The sequence below is a fragment of the Coloeus monedula genome (assembly GCF_965178545.1).
Source record: "Coloeus monedula genome assembly, chromosome: 2".
In the NCBI taxonomy this organism is placed as follows: Eukaryota; Metazoa; Chordata; class Aves; order Passeriformes; family Corvidae; genus Coloeus; species Coloeus monedula.
In genome coordinates, this window is record NC_138782.1 from 33876284 (window position 1) to 33890230 (window position 13947).

General features: G+C 38.6%; 1 protein-coding gene across 3 annotated transcripts in view; it reads left to right on the top strand.

Moving 5' to 3' along the window:
- The window catches only part of BTBD9 (BTB domain containing 9), a 117380-nt gene extending 107209 nt beyond the window's left edge, over window positions 1-10171 (top strand). For all 3 annotated transcript variants that reach the window (XM_082302903.1, XM_082302902.1, XM_082302904.1), the window contains exon 12: window positions 839-10171. In XM_082302903.1, coding sequence (XP_082159029.1) covers window positions 839-943 — 105 coding nt within the window. In that variant the 3' untranslated portion in view covers window positions 944-10171. The remainder of the gene's footprint in view (window positions 1-838) is intronic.
- The last annotated feature ends 3776 nt before the right edge of the window (window positions 10172-13947 follow it).

Below are 13947 nucleotides of genomic sequence, written 5' to 3' on the forward strand. Positions count from 1 at the left end.
AGCAGTGTTTGTATGTGGCAAAGCTGTGCAATTCATAGCAATGAGAAATCATATGGAAAGAAGTTTTGTAACAATTTTAAAGAGTTCCTCCCCCTTCTCCTCCCAGGCTCTTCAAGAACAAGTAGAAGTAAGTAAAGTAGAAAAGAAATTGGAAAAAATGCTTAAGCACATGGTCCTCTTACTCTAAGATACAGTCACCTGTACACTAGTCCCAGGTATTGTTTGAATCATCAGAAAATGATCACTGTTTCAAACGGAATATTTCATCTAATGAAGCAGCAGCCACCTTGGACACTCTGAATGCCTTTCTACATACTCCAGGACATGTCTGTAGAGCTGCCACTGTTATTACAGCAGAGGGCAATCTTGAAATAGAATCATGTTGGCAATGATTTAAATTTCATTTCTAGTGTGCATGAACATCCAGCCTTTTAAGGAAGTGATTAGATCATAACATGTGTTTAAGACAATTAATACAATTGTTGTTATTATCCAATAGTATGTAGTAGGTATTTCTGCTACTTGCAAAGAGAAAAATCATTTACAAATATCCCAATCTGCTTTGGAAACATCTTTCTGATTTTTAGTGCCATATGTAAAGGTTGGTATAATTTGAAGGCCGCCTCTTGCTCCAGTGCTTTCCCTGTCTAATGTTTATTGCCCATGAGTAAATGTTTTTGACCTCATGTATTTTGTTGGATTACTTTGTCACTGATCTGGCCTGCAGACTTCCATATAGACTTCCACATAGACTTCCACATAGACTTCATCTTACTTTGCTCATGCTTTTGCCAGCATTGAATTGTTTTGCTTTATCTTCGTTTTTTGTTCTCTCCAGGTGTTTCACTGTGTGCATTTTGAGTGCCCAGCACAAAACAGTACCCACAAGGATGAGAGTAGTAAGGAAGTAGCAACAACAGAAGTGGGGACTGGTGGACAGTAGCTTGTTTCTTGCCCTGTTGGAGCTGCAAGCACCTGGTTCCCTGCATTCCCTTCATGGATCCACCTCGCATTCTCATGTTCACCAACCATAAAGGAGGTTGAAAGGGAGCTTTTGCTGCCCCACTGACATTCTGTGAAATTATTCAGAACCTTCTTGTGCTGGCACCTTTTCTTTCTTTGTGAATGAAGGGGACCATGTCTGAAAGCTGGAAGTATTGAAATGGAAAAGGCTTTTTCCCAAGGACATGAAGAGACTGTTTCACTCTCCTCGATTTGTTCAAATCAGGCTGGTCTCCAAGGGGGGAGAAAATAGTTCTTCAATTTTCATCAAGTACCCCATTAACACCCTACCTCTCTAATCTAACCAAGGCAAGGAAAACAGAAGGAAATAAAGGCAGAGCTACGGTGGAAATCTAAAATTACTCAAGCAGAATGGAAAGCATATGAAATAAGTATTTGTTCCCCAGAGGCTTTTATTAGCAAAAAAAAATGTTTATGGAATACATCAGTCCAGAATATATGTTATTTTTTAAAGTGGTTCTTCACCCGTATTCCTTTGTAACTAGTAATTTGTTTTAAAATAATTTTGATTCTGTATTCCACTTTGTTTCTTATTTTTGGCTATAGCAAGTGCTGTACAGTAGATTAAGGAAGTATCAGACGTCTACCTGCTGAGATGCAAATTCTCTCATTCATCAGTGGGATGACAAGAAAAGCATTCATCATATCAACAAACTAATTAATGTATCTATATTAATCTTGACCTTAGTTGACTTTTCAAAGTACAAAATAGTCATTTCCTACATTCAAAAGGAACTTCCTAAATCAAACATCCATCTTGAAGAAAATAGTACTTTTTCACTCCTGAAGATGATTATTTAAATTTTTCCTGCCTAAGACAACTTGGAACAGAACATCAAAAATGTTTGGTTTAGAAAAGTGGAACTCCATCTGGTCACTTACAGGCAGTTGTTCAAATATCAAAAGAAGAATTTGCAGATAAATTACATTTTTCCAAGAAGAGTTTCTTTCCAGTCTGGAGCTAAAAATTCAAAGGCTGTGTATGCATTCACATTTCTCATGATCTTCATAAAATGTGATGCTTTTGCCTGTATTGTAAAAGATCTGGTTCTTACTTTACAGTCACAGAATTTGTTATCCATCCATATCTGTCTGGATTACATTGCCTGCAACTTTGCTTACTCTATTTTCACACTGATGATGTAATCTCTTACTCTCCAGATCTGCATGACTTTTAGGAAGAGCTCCATGTTGGTCTTTCAGTATGGGATAAAGAGATTTTGTATGAAGACAAATGTTGATGTAATTGGCAAAATTGATTAGGATGGTTGTTCCTCCACACAAAGTATATTACATTGGAAATGTCAGCTAACCAGTTTTATGAACTTGGAATTTCCTGTGGTGATAAATAACCTTGTCAGAAGAAAACAAAGCTAGTGCAGGATAAATATGGTTTTCCTTTACATAACCATAGTGATAAAATGAGCTATATCAACAGAGCAAATTGTATGTTAATTTATCACACTACTTAATTTGAAATAATTTCCCTGTTGGATACTAGTTGTGCTAAACCCAAGAAGAAATATAATCAGTGGTAGCAATGAATCAGATGATATTTCAAATAAGAAAAGCATCCCTTTTCATTCAAATAAAATTGATTAGGCTTTATCAATAATATTATAGTATTTTTCATTGCCAAATTACAATTTAGTTCTGACATTTGCATACAGTTCCCTCCCTTCCTACTGCTGTGTTCTGACTTGTGAATGTCTGTTGGTGGAGATGGATGCCCACTGTGCTGTATAGAGTTTGTAATTCATGTGCCACAGCTGCCTTAGACAGTCTGGAGTACTGAGGCAGGATACTGCTTGTGCCAGGCACCTCCCAGTCTGCAGGGCTGGTTACCTCATGGCTTAACAGCCTCTGGAGCATGAAAGAATTGAGACCAGCTACTGAGGATACCACTCTCTTGTTTATGTATAAGTCCAAACTGTTGGAATTTTTTTCCCTTTAAATATAAAAGCAGAAGACTTTTCCAGTTGCAATTCATGCTGGAACTACTGAGATGCCTGAAGCATTTCTTGCTTTTCATAGATAAGTCCTTGCATGGCAGTGGTGGCATTTCTTTGCAGTTTCATCAAACAATTCTGCTTTTCTCAAATTGTGGATAAGCAAAGGGCATAACCTCCTAGCTGTTAGCTTTTAGTAGCCACCATTGTAGAGAATGTTAAAAAAAACCTAGAATCAAAAAAGGTTCTGCCATCTGTTCTGAGTCTAGGCTGTCACAGAAAGAATGGTATTTTTCCATTTGTAATCCTTGACATGCGCAGTTAATTTTTATGATACAAATAAGCCTTGTAGACTATAACCTACAGAACATTTTTTGATCTTGTCCTGTAACTCACTATGGAACAGAAATGTCTCTTTATTTCCCATGACATTCATTCTCTGCCAAGAATCTGGATGAACATATCCTGGTATCTGATATTCCCAAAGCGAAAACTCTGAGGTCCTATAGACCCTTCAGTTTCCCATCCCCATAAATCAATAAAAAGAAAAAAAACAAGTTTGAATTGTCCCTTCATGCAGGTGAATAGCAATTTTTAGTATTGGACTTCTTCTCTGTGATAATGGCCTTTCTCAGAGTCTTTATTTAGTGTTGCTCTGAGAACCTGTCATCAAGGTGAGCCCACTGAGCTCCCAGGCTTTTAAGGCAAGCCCTGCTGCAAGCCCTTCACACTTTCAACCTTTACCCTCTTTATTTAAAGAAATAAAGTTTACAGAGAGCTGAACTATGCTGGGTCTTCTAATATTGCCCACCAACAAACACCCCTAAAACCTGTATTGCCTAGAAGAGGTCTCTTGTCTTAAACATTGTGGCAGCAACGTATTAGTAGTGATAAAGGAAGATACAACACACAACTGATTTGTGGTTTTGTGTGAATGTTCTCATTCTTTCTAATTACTGTCTGTGTTTATGGACTCCCAGTGTCAGATATACTTGCTGTATATTCCTCTGAAGTTTTTTTTTCTTTTTTTATCTTTTCCTTCCAGTGAAAGTAAGTTGTGCTGTTAACAGCTTAGTATTAGGGTTTATCAGAGTGATGAAATACTGTAATTATTCAGAACTGTGTAATCAGTCATATTCTATTTACAACAGGGTTAGAGCAGAACTGACCAGGTACTCATTGCTTTCTTATCAGAAACTACAAAATAGACCTGTTGTTAGAGTTCTGCATAATGGAAATAACTATACTGACACTATTGCGTCATTGATTCTATTTGGTACTTCAGGATCTTTAAATTCCCCAGGCCTCCTTTTCTCAGTTTTACTTCCATAGGTTGAATTGAGGCTTAGACTTAACTCCTGTGGAGCTCAACAAAGGTCTTACTAAAATCTTTTTATTTAGTTAACTTTTCCCAAAAGAAGATAAAAGGGTTTTTATTCACAGAATGCAAGGGAAAATAATTATCTGAGAAAATTAATTTTTGAAGTGAGCAAACATTGTGCAGCTTACCATTTTTCAAGATGCTTTTCAAGCCATTTCCAATCAGCTTTAAAACAAGTTCAAATGGCTGTTAAATGGAATTACAATGACAGAAGTTAACCCAAGTCTAATTTAAAAGACAGTACAGAGGAGAAATCATTAATTTTGTTAGAGTAAGAGCTCTTCTTCATTGCAGTTTCCTTCTTTCAGAGCTCCATTTCTTTCTTTTCTCCATGAAAATCAGTTTTTCTTATTTATTATGACAACTCATGTAAAAGCTCAGTGCTTCTCAGCATTGCTGAAAAATTCAGTTTAATGCATCTTCATCTTTACTAATGACAACTTAGAGAATTTTCAGTTGAGTACCTGACTTGATGAGAGTTGGTTTCCATGAGAGAACAAAAGAAGTCTGTAATTGTTTCAGTCTAATTAAATTTTCAGTACAAAAATTAGAAGACAAAGTTAATGCCATTCTTGTCTGATTGTTGTGTCATCGTAGTTCTGGTTATAAAGTGATGCCCACTCAGAGACACTTAATAAGGGATTAGAACTTAGATTTGATTTCACATGCTTTAGATTGCATTTCTCTATGAAGATATTAATTGGCTTATATTTTGACAGGGGTTAGTGTACTGTCAAATAAACAAGTGAATGTGTTGGTAATTTTGTTGTTGTGGCTAGAGTAGTAAGCAAATTATTAGAGCCTGTAAGAGTTAATGTATCCAAGAGCAAACATTTAGGCTTGTGCCTCATTATATCAGTTGCCAGAGGACTAAACCATGCTTCAAAAATAATTGTAGATCCCTGAGGATGCTTGAGGCCTGGTTTCCATCCCCATCTCTCAGTTAATGGTTCTATTTAGGTTAGAATTGTTAGCTCTCTCTGAACTGGTTATTGTTGTTGTTGTCAGTTGTACTACTTAACTCATATATATATATGTAGAAGCTCCACAAAGCTTTGTTCAGGATACAGAGGTAAAGGTCCTGGGTCAAGTTTTAGGAGTGCCTAAATATTCACACACACACACACACACACACATATATATATATGCATTAAATTGAGGTGGTAGCTAATTTAGTTTGAATTTAGAACAGGTTCTAAAGCTCCAAAATGAAAAAAAAGAAAGATAAAAAAAATCTGTCCAGGCAGATGCGAAATGCTGCTGTTGTGGTATGGCAGGATGCTGGTTGCTTTAAAGATGCAAATGACTAAAAAAGGTACAGCAAGCCAGTCCAAAGCTTTTGTCCAATTGTTAAATATTGGCAACTTGGCTGTAGTGAGGTGTAGACAATATAAAGCAAGTTAAGTGCTCATCTCAAAGATGGATGCAGTTCAAAGAACACAGATATTCCTCCTAGCTACCTTGTCTGCCGTGGCTTGCAGTGTTTACAGAGTGAACCTTCATATGACTTCTGTTACCTGCTCAAAACACCCCGTGGTCTTTTTGGCCCTTCCCAAGCTTTCATTGCAAAGCCTTGGCTGAGGTAATGACAAAGTCCTACTCACATTCCATGGTGGAATCTGGGTCTGTGTTTAAACGCTTACAAGAAAAGTTTTAAAATCACTCTGCAACCTTTTTTAACATAAAGCCCAAATTAAAAAGTGCAGCACAGTATGAGGAAACTACAGTTATCTGTCATATGCCAATGTACTGACTTTCTGTGCAACCACATACCAGTTTTATCACACTGCATGTGTTTGATTACTATGGTATGTCCAAATGGTGGGAGTGAAGAATGATCTTTGTACACCCATGGCATTACACATTTTCACACAGCCAGTCATTAGAGAAGTACATCTCACACTGTTCCTTGCAGCCTCATACAATAATACAGCTCAGTGTTCTGAAAAAATGGTACTTGATCTCTAACATGAACGTAATGGAATTGGAGTACAGATTACTAAAAATTTGAATGAGTGGTGGCATCACCCTGCACAGGTGTAAACATGCCTCTCCAGTGCCTCCTACTACTTTAGGCCCTGGGTTATCACTGCACTATTGGTAAAATGAACTTTTACTCATCCTTTTTGTACTTACCATCTTGGCACATCTATTCTCTGTGTGGCTGCTCAGTTAAAACAATTGTTTTCAGAATTATCGTCTGACTCCTGAAAACTGGCAGATATACATCAGTAACTTCAGTCAATTATATTAAGTAGTCTGAGGAATTTACAAAATTAATCTATATGGTTCTTTACACCAAATTCTGTGTCCAAAAGGTACCAGCTGAGTCCTGAAATATCAAGTGAGTTGGACAGTATTACTGCTCAGATGAGCGTTTGATATGCCGTGTAGTCCAAGTGAATAGTAGTTATCACAGCTGCTTTCTGGAGAGGAATCAGGGAATCAGAGAATGACGGGGTTGGAAGGGCCCTTAAAGATCATTGAGTTCTCACCTCCCTGCCATGACAGAGACACATTTCACTAGACCAGGTTGCTCAGAGCCCCATCCAAGCTGGTCTTGAACGCTTCCAGGGATGGGCATCCACAGCTTCTCTGGGCAACCTGTTCCAGTGCCTCACCACCCTTACAGTAAAGAATTTCTTCCTAATACCTCATCTGAACCTACTCTCTTTCAGTTTGAAGCCATTCCCCCTTGTCCTGCCACTACATGTCGTTGTAAAATGTCCCTCTCCATTTCTTGTAGGCTCCCTTTAAGTACTGGAAGGCCACAGTCAGGTCATCCCAAAGCCTTCCCTTTTGCAGGCTGAACAATCCCGATTCAGCCTTTCCTTCATTCATGTAATTTTTGGTCTCTGTCACCTGTCTGTTGTCACTGTACTCCTGAGCTATAGTTACTAGGTGGTGAGACTTGTGCTTAATACCTAGAATCCAATAAATGTGTTTAACCACAGATGTTAAGAAATTTTTGTCTTTACACAAAACTATTAGCTTGTGCTTTTGAAACATGGTCAGGCCATACAGAATTGGCTTTTGGGCATCCTCTGTAGTCGTCTGTTGGGTTTTTTGAGTTACCTTCAGTTGCTAAAAGATGGTAAGATTCCTCACAGGAATTTCTCATAGAGATTTGTCATGCTGAGAAATGGCTTTTGAAACAAACATGGCAGGTTCACTGCTGGAGAAAAGAGGCAGGTTTCTTTTGCTTCTACATGCCAGGATCCTGTTTGGGTTATTCTCTAAGTTTGGTTTTGCTATTTTTAATAAAAAGGGTGTCAGTGTTGTGGGATTTGGATCTGTTTCAGGAATCATGTCACTTATTCATTTTGAGAGGTAAATACATAAATGAATGTTTTTATGCAATAATACAAAGCTCATGAGGCTTGGATGATTAGATTAGATATATCACTTAAAGCAGGAGCTGGAGTTGGAAGGAGAAGTTTGGGGGAAAGACTGGTATGGAGTTACATGGTTGCATCTGTGCATTTATAGCGATGGAAATATATGTTATGCAAGTTGAAGTGACTATTTGCAAAGATGTGTTTCTATATGGGCTTTTTTTTGTTAAATTATGGAATTCTGTTAAGGAATCTGTCACTCATCTGAATATGAGTGCTAAAAGAGAACATAGGAAGTGAAACTTTAGTAGTTTTTTATGGAAAGAGCAACACAAAGATACAATTCTTATGGCCTGAGCTAGTTCTGTTTGTCTCCAATCTTCCCAGCTCTTACTTTTTCCTGCATGCTTTCCCCAACTTGCTTGTTCCTCCTTTTCTTTTCCTCTCTATGCAGCATCATATCACTATTGCTGGGGTGTTCCCTGTAACTTTCCTCTGTATTGTGATATATTAAGGAATTATAAAAAATTATTTATTTTTACCTCTTTGTCATACACTGAGTAAAATATCATTGTCCCCTTTCATTCACATCAGACTCTAGAGGCAACTACCACTAGCCTGTCAAGTCCTAGTGAGCAACATTTGAATTTGGCTGTCTGTGGATGTGTGAAATACTAGTCCTTTTGCACCTTGTACTTCCATGATCTGTTTACAACCTGTTACCCTTAAGAGGAAAATCAGTAAGAAGTTTACTGTTGACTTAGGAAGTAGGTCAGGTTTTATGCTGGCTTATGTAACTTAAGTTTAAATAGAAATTAAAATATTTCTTTCTCACCATGATACACCAGATACGTGCTCAATTTGCTAGTTGGGCATTGTCCAAGGCATTAATTGTATGTAAGTGTTCTTTTCTAAGTAAACTGCATCATCAAGAGTGAATCTTGAAAAAATTCATAACTTTTCAGTGTCCCTCTGTGAAGGTATTTCAGCTGTCCAGGGATCCAGACACCCTACTGAGCACATGGACTCATTTTGGGAAGTACAGTGTTACTTCACAATTTGGACCCCATGTCTGTTAACCTTGTCCAGTCTCTTGTAAAGTGTTCTTTCCTTTTTGCTTTGCTCAGTTTCACTATTGTCTCTGATTTTCTTTTTTAAGTGAATGTTAATATTCAGAGCCAGGCTAAACAGAAGTTTATGCTTTAATGAACTTTTTCACTCATTCTCTGTTAGCAGCTCCTCTTTCTTGACAGACAGTAATTTAAATCCCTTTTACACTATGTTAACCTCCCCTTCTCTGTAGCAATTATAATGGTATCTCGAAATTTTTGTGCATTAAATCCCTTTCCTTCTTTCATATAGAGTGGTTCTAAACTACCTCAGACTTTGTTGTGAACAGGTACGAGTTTCAGCTACAGTTTTTAGACTTTATCATAGTCTTTGAATGTTCTTTAAGCGCATGTGTGTGTAGCAAAATCGGCCTGCCCAGACCCTGATTTCATTTTCAGGAATACTGTCCCAAGTGAGACATGTAATTGGGATAAATTCCCAGCCACACCTGTTCAGGCTCTCGCTGATACCTCTTTCAAGAAAAGCTTTTCAGGAGTGCAGCTTCTTGCACGGGAAGTGCTTCAACTTTCTCTTTGAAGGGACATGATGCTCCTGCACTGGACAGCTTCCACCTCTCCATTATCGTGACAAGGTCAGAAAACTGCATCATCAGGCCTCCATTCCTGGCTGCAGGATCCGTGCTATTGCACTGGACTGTGCTCATGCTATGAGAATAAACCCCACGTGGTGTGTTCTGATGACCTTGCTGACATTTTATTGTCATTTTATACTGCAGCAGATATGCATTACCAACCCATCGGGCTAGTTAAGGTTTCAGGTAAAATGGTGGTTTCAGATTGTGCTGCAGTGATCCAGTTGATAACTTTGGGAATTGTCTGGTTTTGTAAGTTATCCATTGAACAACCCAGCAAACCTTGTTAGTACTGATTTCCTTTTCACCAGCAGACATGCACATCATCAAACAAGCATTTTGTAACATGGAATTTTCAATGAGCATCCAGAAAAAGAAGCATCCCAATTATTTCTTAGTAGCAATGTGTGTATTTGTAAGGAAAGTTTTAGAATTATTAAACTGCTGTAAGCTATTTTGTGCATGCGCTGGCTTTGTATTAACAGTTTGTATTAACAGCTGATAAGCAGAGGGCTGTGGCAAACAAGGAAGGCTGGCTGTGGATTTTACAGTTTCAAAGAGCAGCGGAGTGCCAGAGTGGATGCAGGACCAGACAATGCTCAAAGCAAATCATAAAGTGAAACTGTTGTGCTTTGTATTTATTTCTTTGGGGATTCTTCTTCAAAGTATTTAACTTCACAGGAAAATATAGAGTATATTTAAAATAGTAATAACTAGAGGTACACCTTTTCAAGAATGAGAGAGGTGTGATTTGAAAAATAAAGTGATCTTTTGTGCTTAACTGCTTGTCTGTACTTTTATTATCATAATGTTAGAACCTGTCTGATGCTGCTCATATATATACGCATGTGTGAATAGAAAACTCTGGGCAGAACTGTATTGATTTCTCATCACAGCAAGGAAGTCAATAACTTCATCATTGATATATTAACTCGTAATGGCACAGTCTTAATATCAACAGAGAAAATGCTGGTGATTTTCACAGTGATTTTCAGTCCAGTGCGCATCCATGAAGCTACTGCAAATGTTTGGACCAACAGCTGCTGGGTGTTGCTACCAGGATGTGCTGCTACACTCTCTGGATGAAGTGTATGAATGAGGATTTCACTTAATTTCACAAAAATGTGGGCAAATATTGTGAGACTTGGGATTGTGTTTTCAAAAAAAAAAAAAAAGGCTTAATTTTTTTCAGAGGTTTGTAGCTGATAAACCCCTTGATTTCCATCAGACTACCATGAAAGGTGGGAGTAATGAGTGTTTGATTCATGAATATTAGACCTTTATCTTCCTGGCTTTTCAGCCTCACTTATTAAACAGAATTTCTGTAAGCCTTGCCTGGATTTCAGAACTTCATGCCCTAAAGCAGTGACTGTTCTCCAGTAACAATGCTACATTCCTCTATCATATCATCTTTTAAACATTTGTAACTGTGTCATGCTATTTCCTTCATAAAAGTACATAACCTTTGTTATCTAGAAAGTAGAGAGGTCAAACTCAAAAAAAGATGATACTAAGTTGTAAGATCAAGCTGAGGTACCACAGCAAACCATACAATGCCATAATGTCATTAAATCAAATTTCTTTTGTGTCTTGATTAGTCATACAGTAGTAAATATAGCTGACAGTTATTATTAGATTTTGAGAATAAAAATGAGCTTTTTAAGTGTCAGATCCTCCTGTTCATTTTAGAAAGCAGATGTGTAGATTCTGAAGCACAAGCTTCAGAATGCCATAAATTGTGACACGTGGAAATACTGAGGTAAAAAGCCTTACTTTAGAAATGATGTGTGCATAATAGGGTACAGGCTGAAAGTAAGCCAGAAAGTGGTATAATCCAGGCAGTGAGAAGAAGCTCACACTGGAGCCATCTGCATTCCCATGCCATGTGTTTCAAAGTTAAAAAGAGAGTCAATGATTTTTGCTGTCTTCACAAATCAGAGGCCTCTTGAGGCCTTTGGGAAATTTTCATTGCAGCCCTCAGCAAAATTTTGATTGTGTTCAAGATAATGCCATTTGTACTGAGTGCTGGATCTATTAGACTAGAAGAAAAAACACAGTAAAGCATAGAGAGGAGGAAAAAGTTGGATGAGAACAAAGCTAAGAATAAAGATTCTTTCTCCTTGCTCTGGTAAGGGTCCAGTTTATCTTTGTGCTTAGGCTTGAGCAGGGAGGGCTCATGAAGGGAGTGCAGACTGAAGTGGAAATACAGCTGCCTTTCCAAGCAGTAGTGGAGTGCAGTCAGCACTGTCACTGCTACAGCCTGAGGATTTATTTCAAAGTTGTTTCTAATTGTAAGTGATGGGCTTGCTTGTTAACGAGCAGTGGCACTGAAGCTTAAAACACCATGACACATCATTTGAGTATGAGCTGGAAAGACCAGATACAGATCAAATCACAATCATTTTATCTTTATAGTACAAAGCAAAATGCACATAAACAGGACATTTTTGTTGCTTATTCATTTTGTATTTTACCCTCTATTAACTGCTGCTTAAATATCCTTGTAGGCTGTGTTAATTAAATTAAACATCCTGGAAAGTAGGCAATGGTTGCCTTATAGCTCAAGGCAAAAAAGAAATAATCATATAAAATCTTATTTGAGTCCCTGTATTTCCGTGCTTTGCCATTCTCTTCTCTTTTTCTCATCCTATAATGTGCTGACCTTCTGCAGCTGGAAAAGTGTGTGGGTTTTGCCTTAAAAGCAAGAAATGAGGTATAGAGATAAAAGCATATATCCCATTTAATACGAGTAGAGGCATCACAAAAATACCCCTTGTTGCAGCTGAGTCATTGGGAAGTGCCTGGTCTATGCAGTACCAACTTTAGTCCTGTTTATAGATGACTGTTCTTTGTTGTCTGCTTCTTAAGGTGGTAAACATGAACTTAGAGGTTGATGTTTAAATTACTAATTATTTTTCCTTGAAGACTGCATGTCTCGGGGAGAAACTGAAATATTCACAAATCTTCACCCCCCTCAGCAACAAACTGTCTGATTGCACAGGAACCCTTCTGGCTTGCAGAGAGGGCCAGGGCTGGTTGTTCTGGATGTATTCATGGAAAGACATCTGTAGCTCTGTTTGATCAAACACCTCCCTGTGTTGTTTGGATGTCAATGTTCACAGCATGTGTATAAGGGAGATCGTGGTATTCTTAGCGCTGAAATACCACCATCTCTGGAATAAAATCAAGTTGGCAAGAAGGAGGTATTTTTATAATACAAAAGGTATATTTCGTTTTCTATCATCTGGACATTATTTTTTGTGAGGGGGCATTCTACACAAGAACAACAGTTGCCTATGACAACTGAGTTTCTTTTTGGAAACCTAATATACCCAGTAGATCAGTGGTATCCTTGTGTTCATTGACTTCTTTAAGGCACTAAATGTATTTGTGAGTTAATTATATCCTCTACAAAAACCATCCTGAGTGTGCCCATTGTGTGTCTGTTGGGGAGGAAATGAAGATGGCCCACCCTGCTGTGCGCTGTGCAGTAGCTTTTACATTTCCACATCTGCCAGGTCATATGTATGCTTTTACCTGAGACTTGCTGGTCAGTCCCCAGTTTCATTCATAGTCCTTCACTCACACTCGTGGTGTGGTTTTTAAAAGACACAAGCCACTGCTTGCCACCTGCATGTGCTGTGTGTAGGTGATGAACCTGCCCTAGCCAGGGAAGGACAGCTACAGAATAGCCAAGGGCTTTCGTCATCTTCAGAATCTCAGAATCAATTAGATGGGAAAAGGCCTCTCAGATCAATGACTCCAGTCTTTGACTGAACACCACCTTGTCAAATAGATTATGGCATTAATTGCCATTTCCAGTCATTTCTCAAACATCTTTAGGGATGGTGACTCCACCACCTCTGAGTTGTCCATTTCAATGTCTAATCACCCTTCCTGTGGAGAAATTCCTCCTGATGTCCAACCTGAACCTGTCCTGGCACAGCCTGAGGCTGTGTCCTCTTGTCCCATCGCTGGTTGCCTGGGAGAAGAGGCTGATCCCCACCTGGCTGCAGCCTCCTTTCAGAGAGTTGTAGAGAGCAATAAGGTCACCCCTGAGCCTCCTGTCCTCCTGGCTAAAATCCTCATGGAGATGTAACTGCTCTCCAGTGCATCCTCCCTGATCTACCCTTAGCTACTGCTTTGGGTACTCTCAAATAGTTTGATCTACTGCCTGGAGCTCATGCATGGGCAAGAGCAGAGACTGAGACACAGCTGTGCTTGTTTAATACCAAGACCTCTTTACCTTGTAGGTGATGCCTGCTCGCACATATTTCTGCACATCTGATGTATGCAAATGGCCACAAGCAAATGAGCTGTGCTCATGCACATGCTTTGCTAAGGAGAGATCCCAAATTCGATACAGAGAATTTGTGAGCTTTGAAAATATGGGCTGGTGTATCCTTAGGTAGTAAGCTTTGTTACAGGTTCCAGGATTGCTGCTTAAAAACCATGTGAAAGTGATTCTAGCAACAATTACTCCTAATTGCTCTTGCCTTGGAGATGCATGAGACCAAGTCTGTGCTCTATTCAGAGGTACTTACTTTTTGATAAATA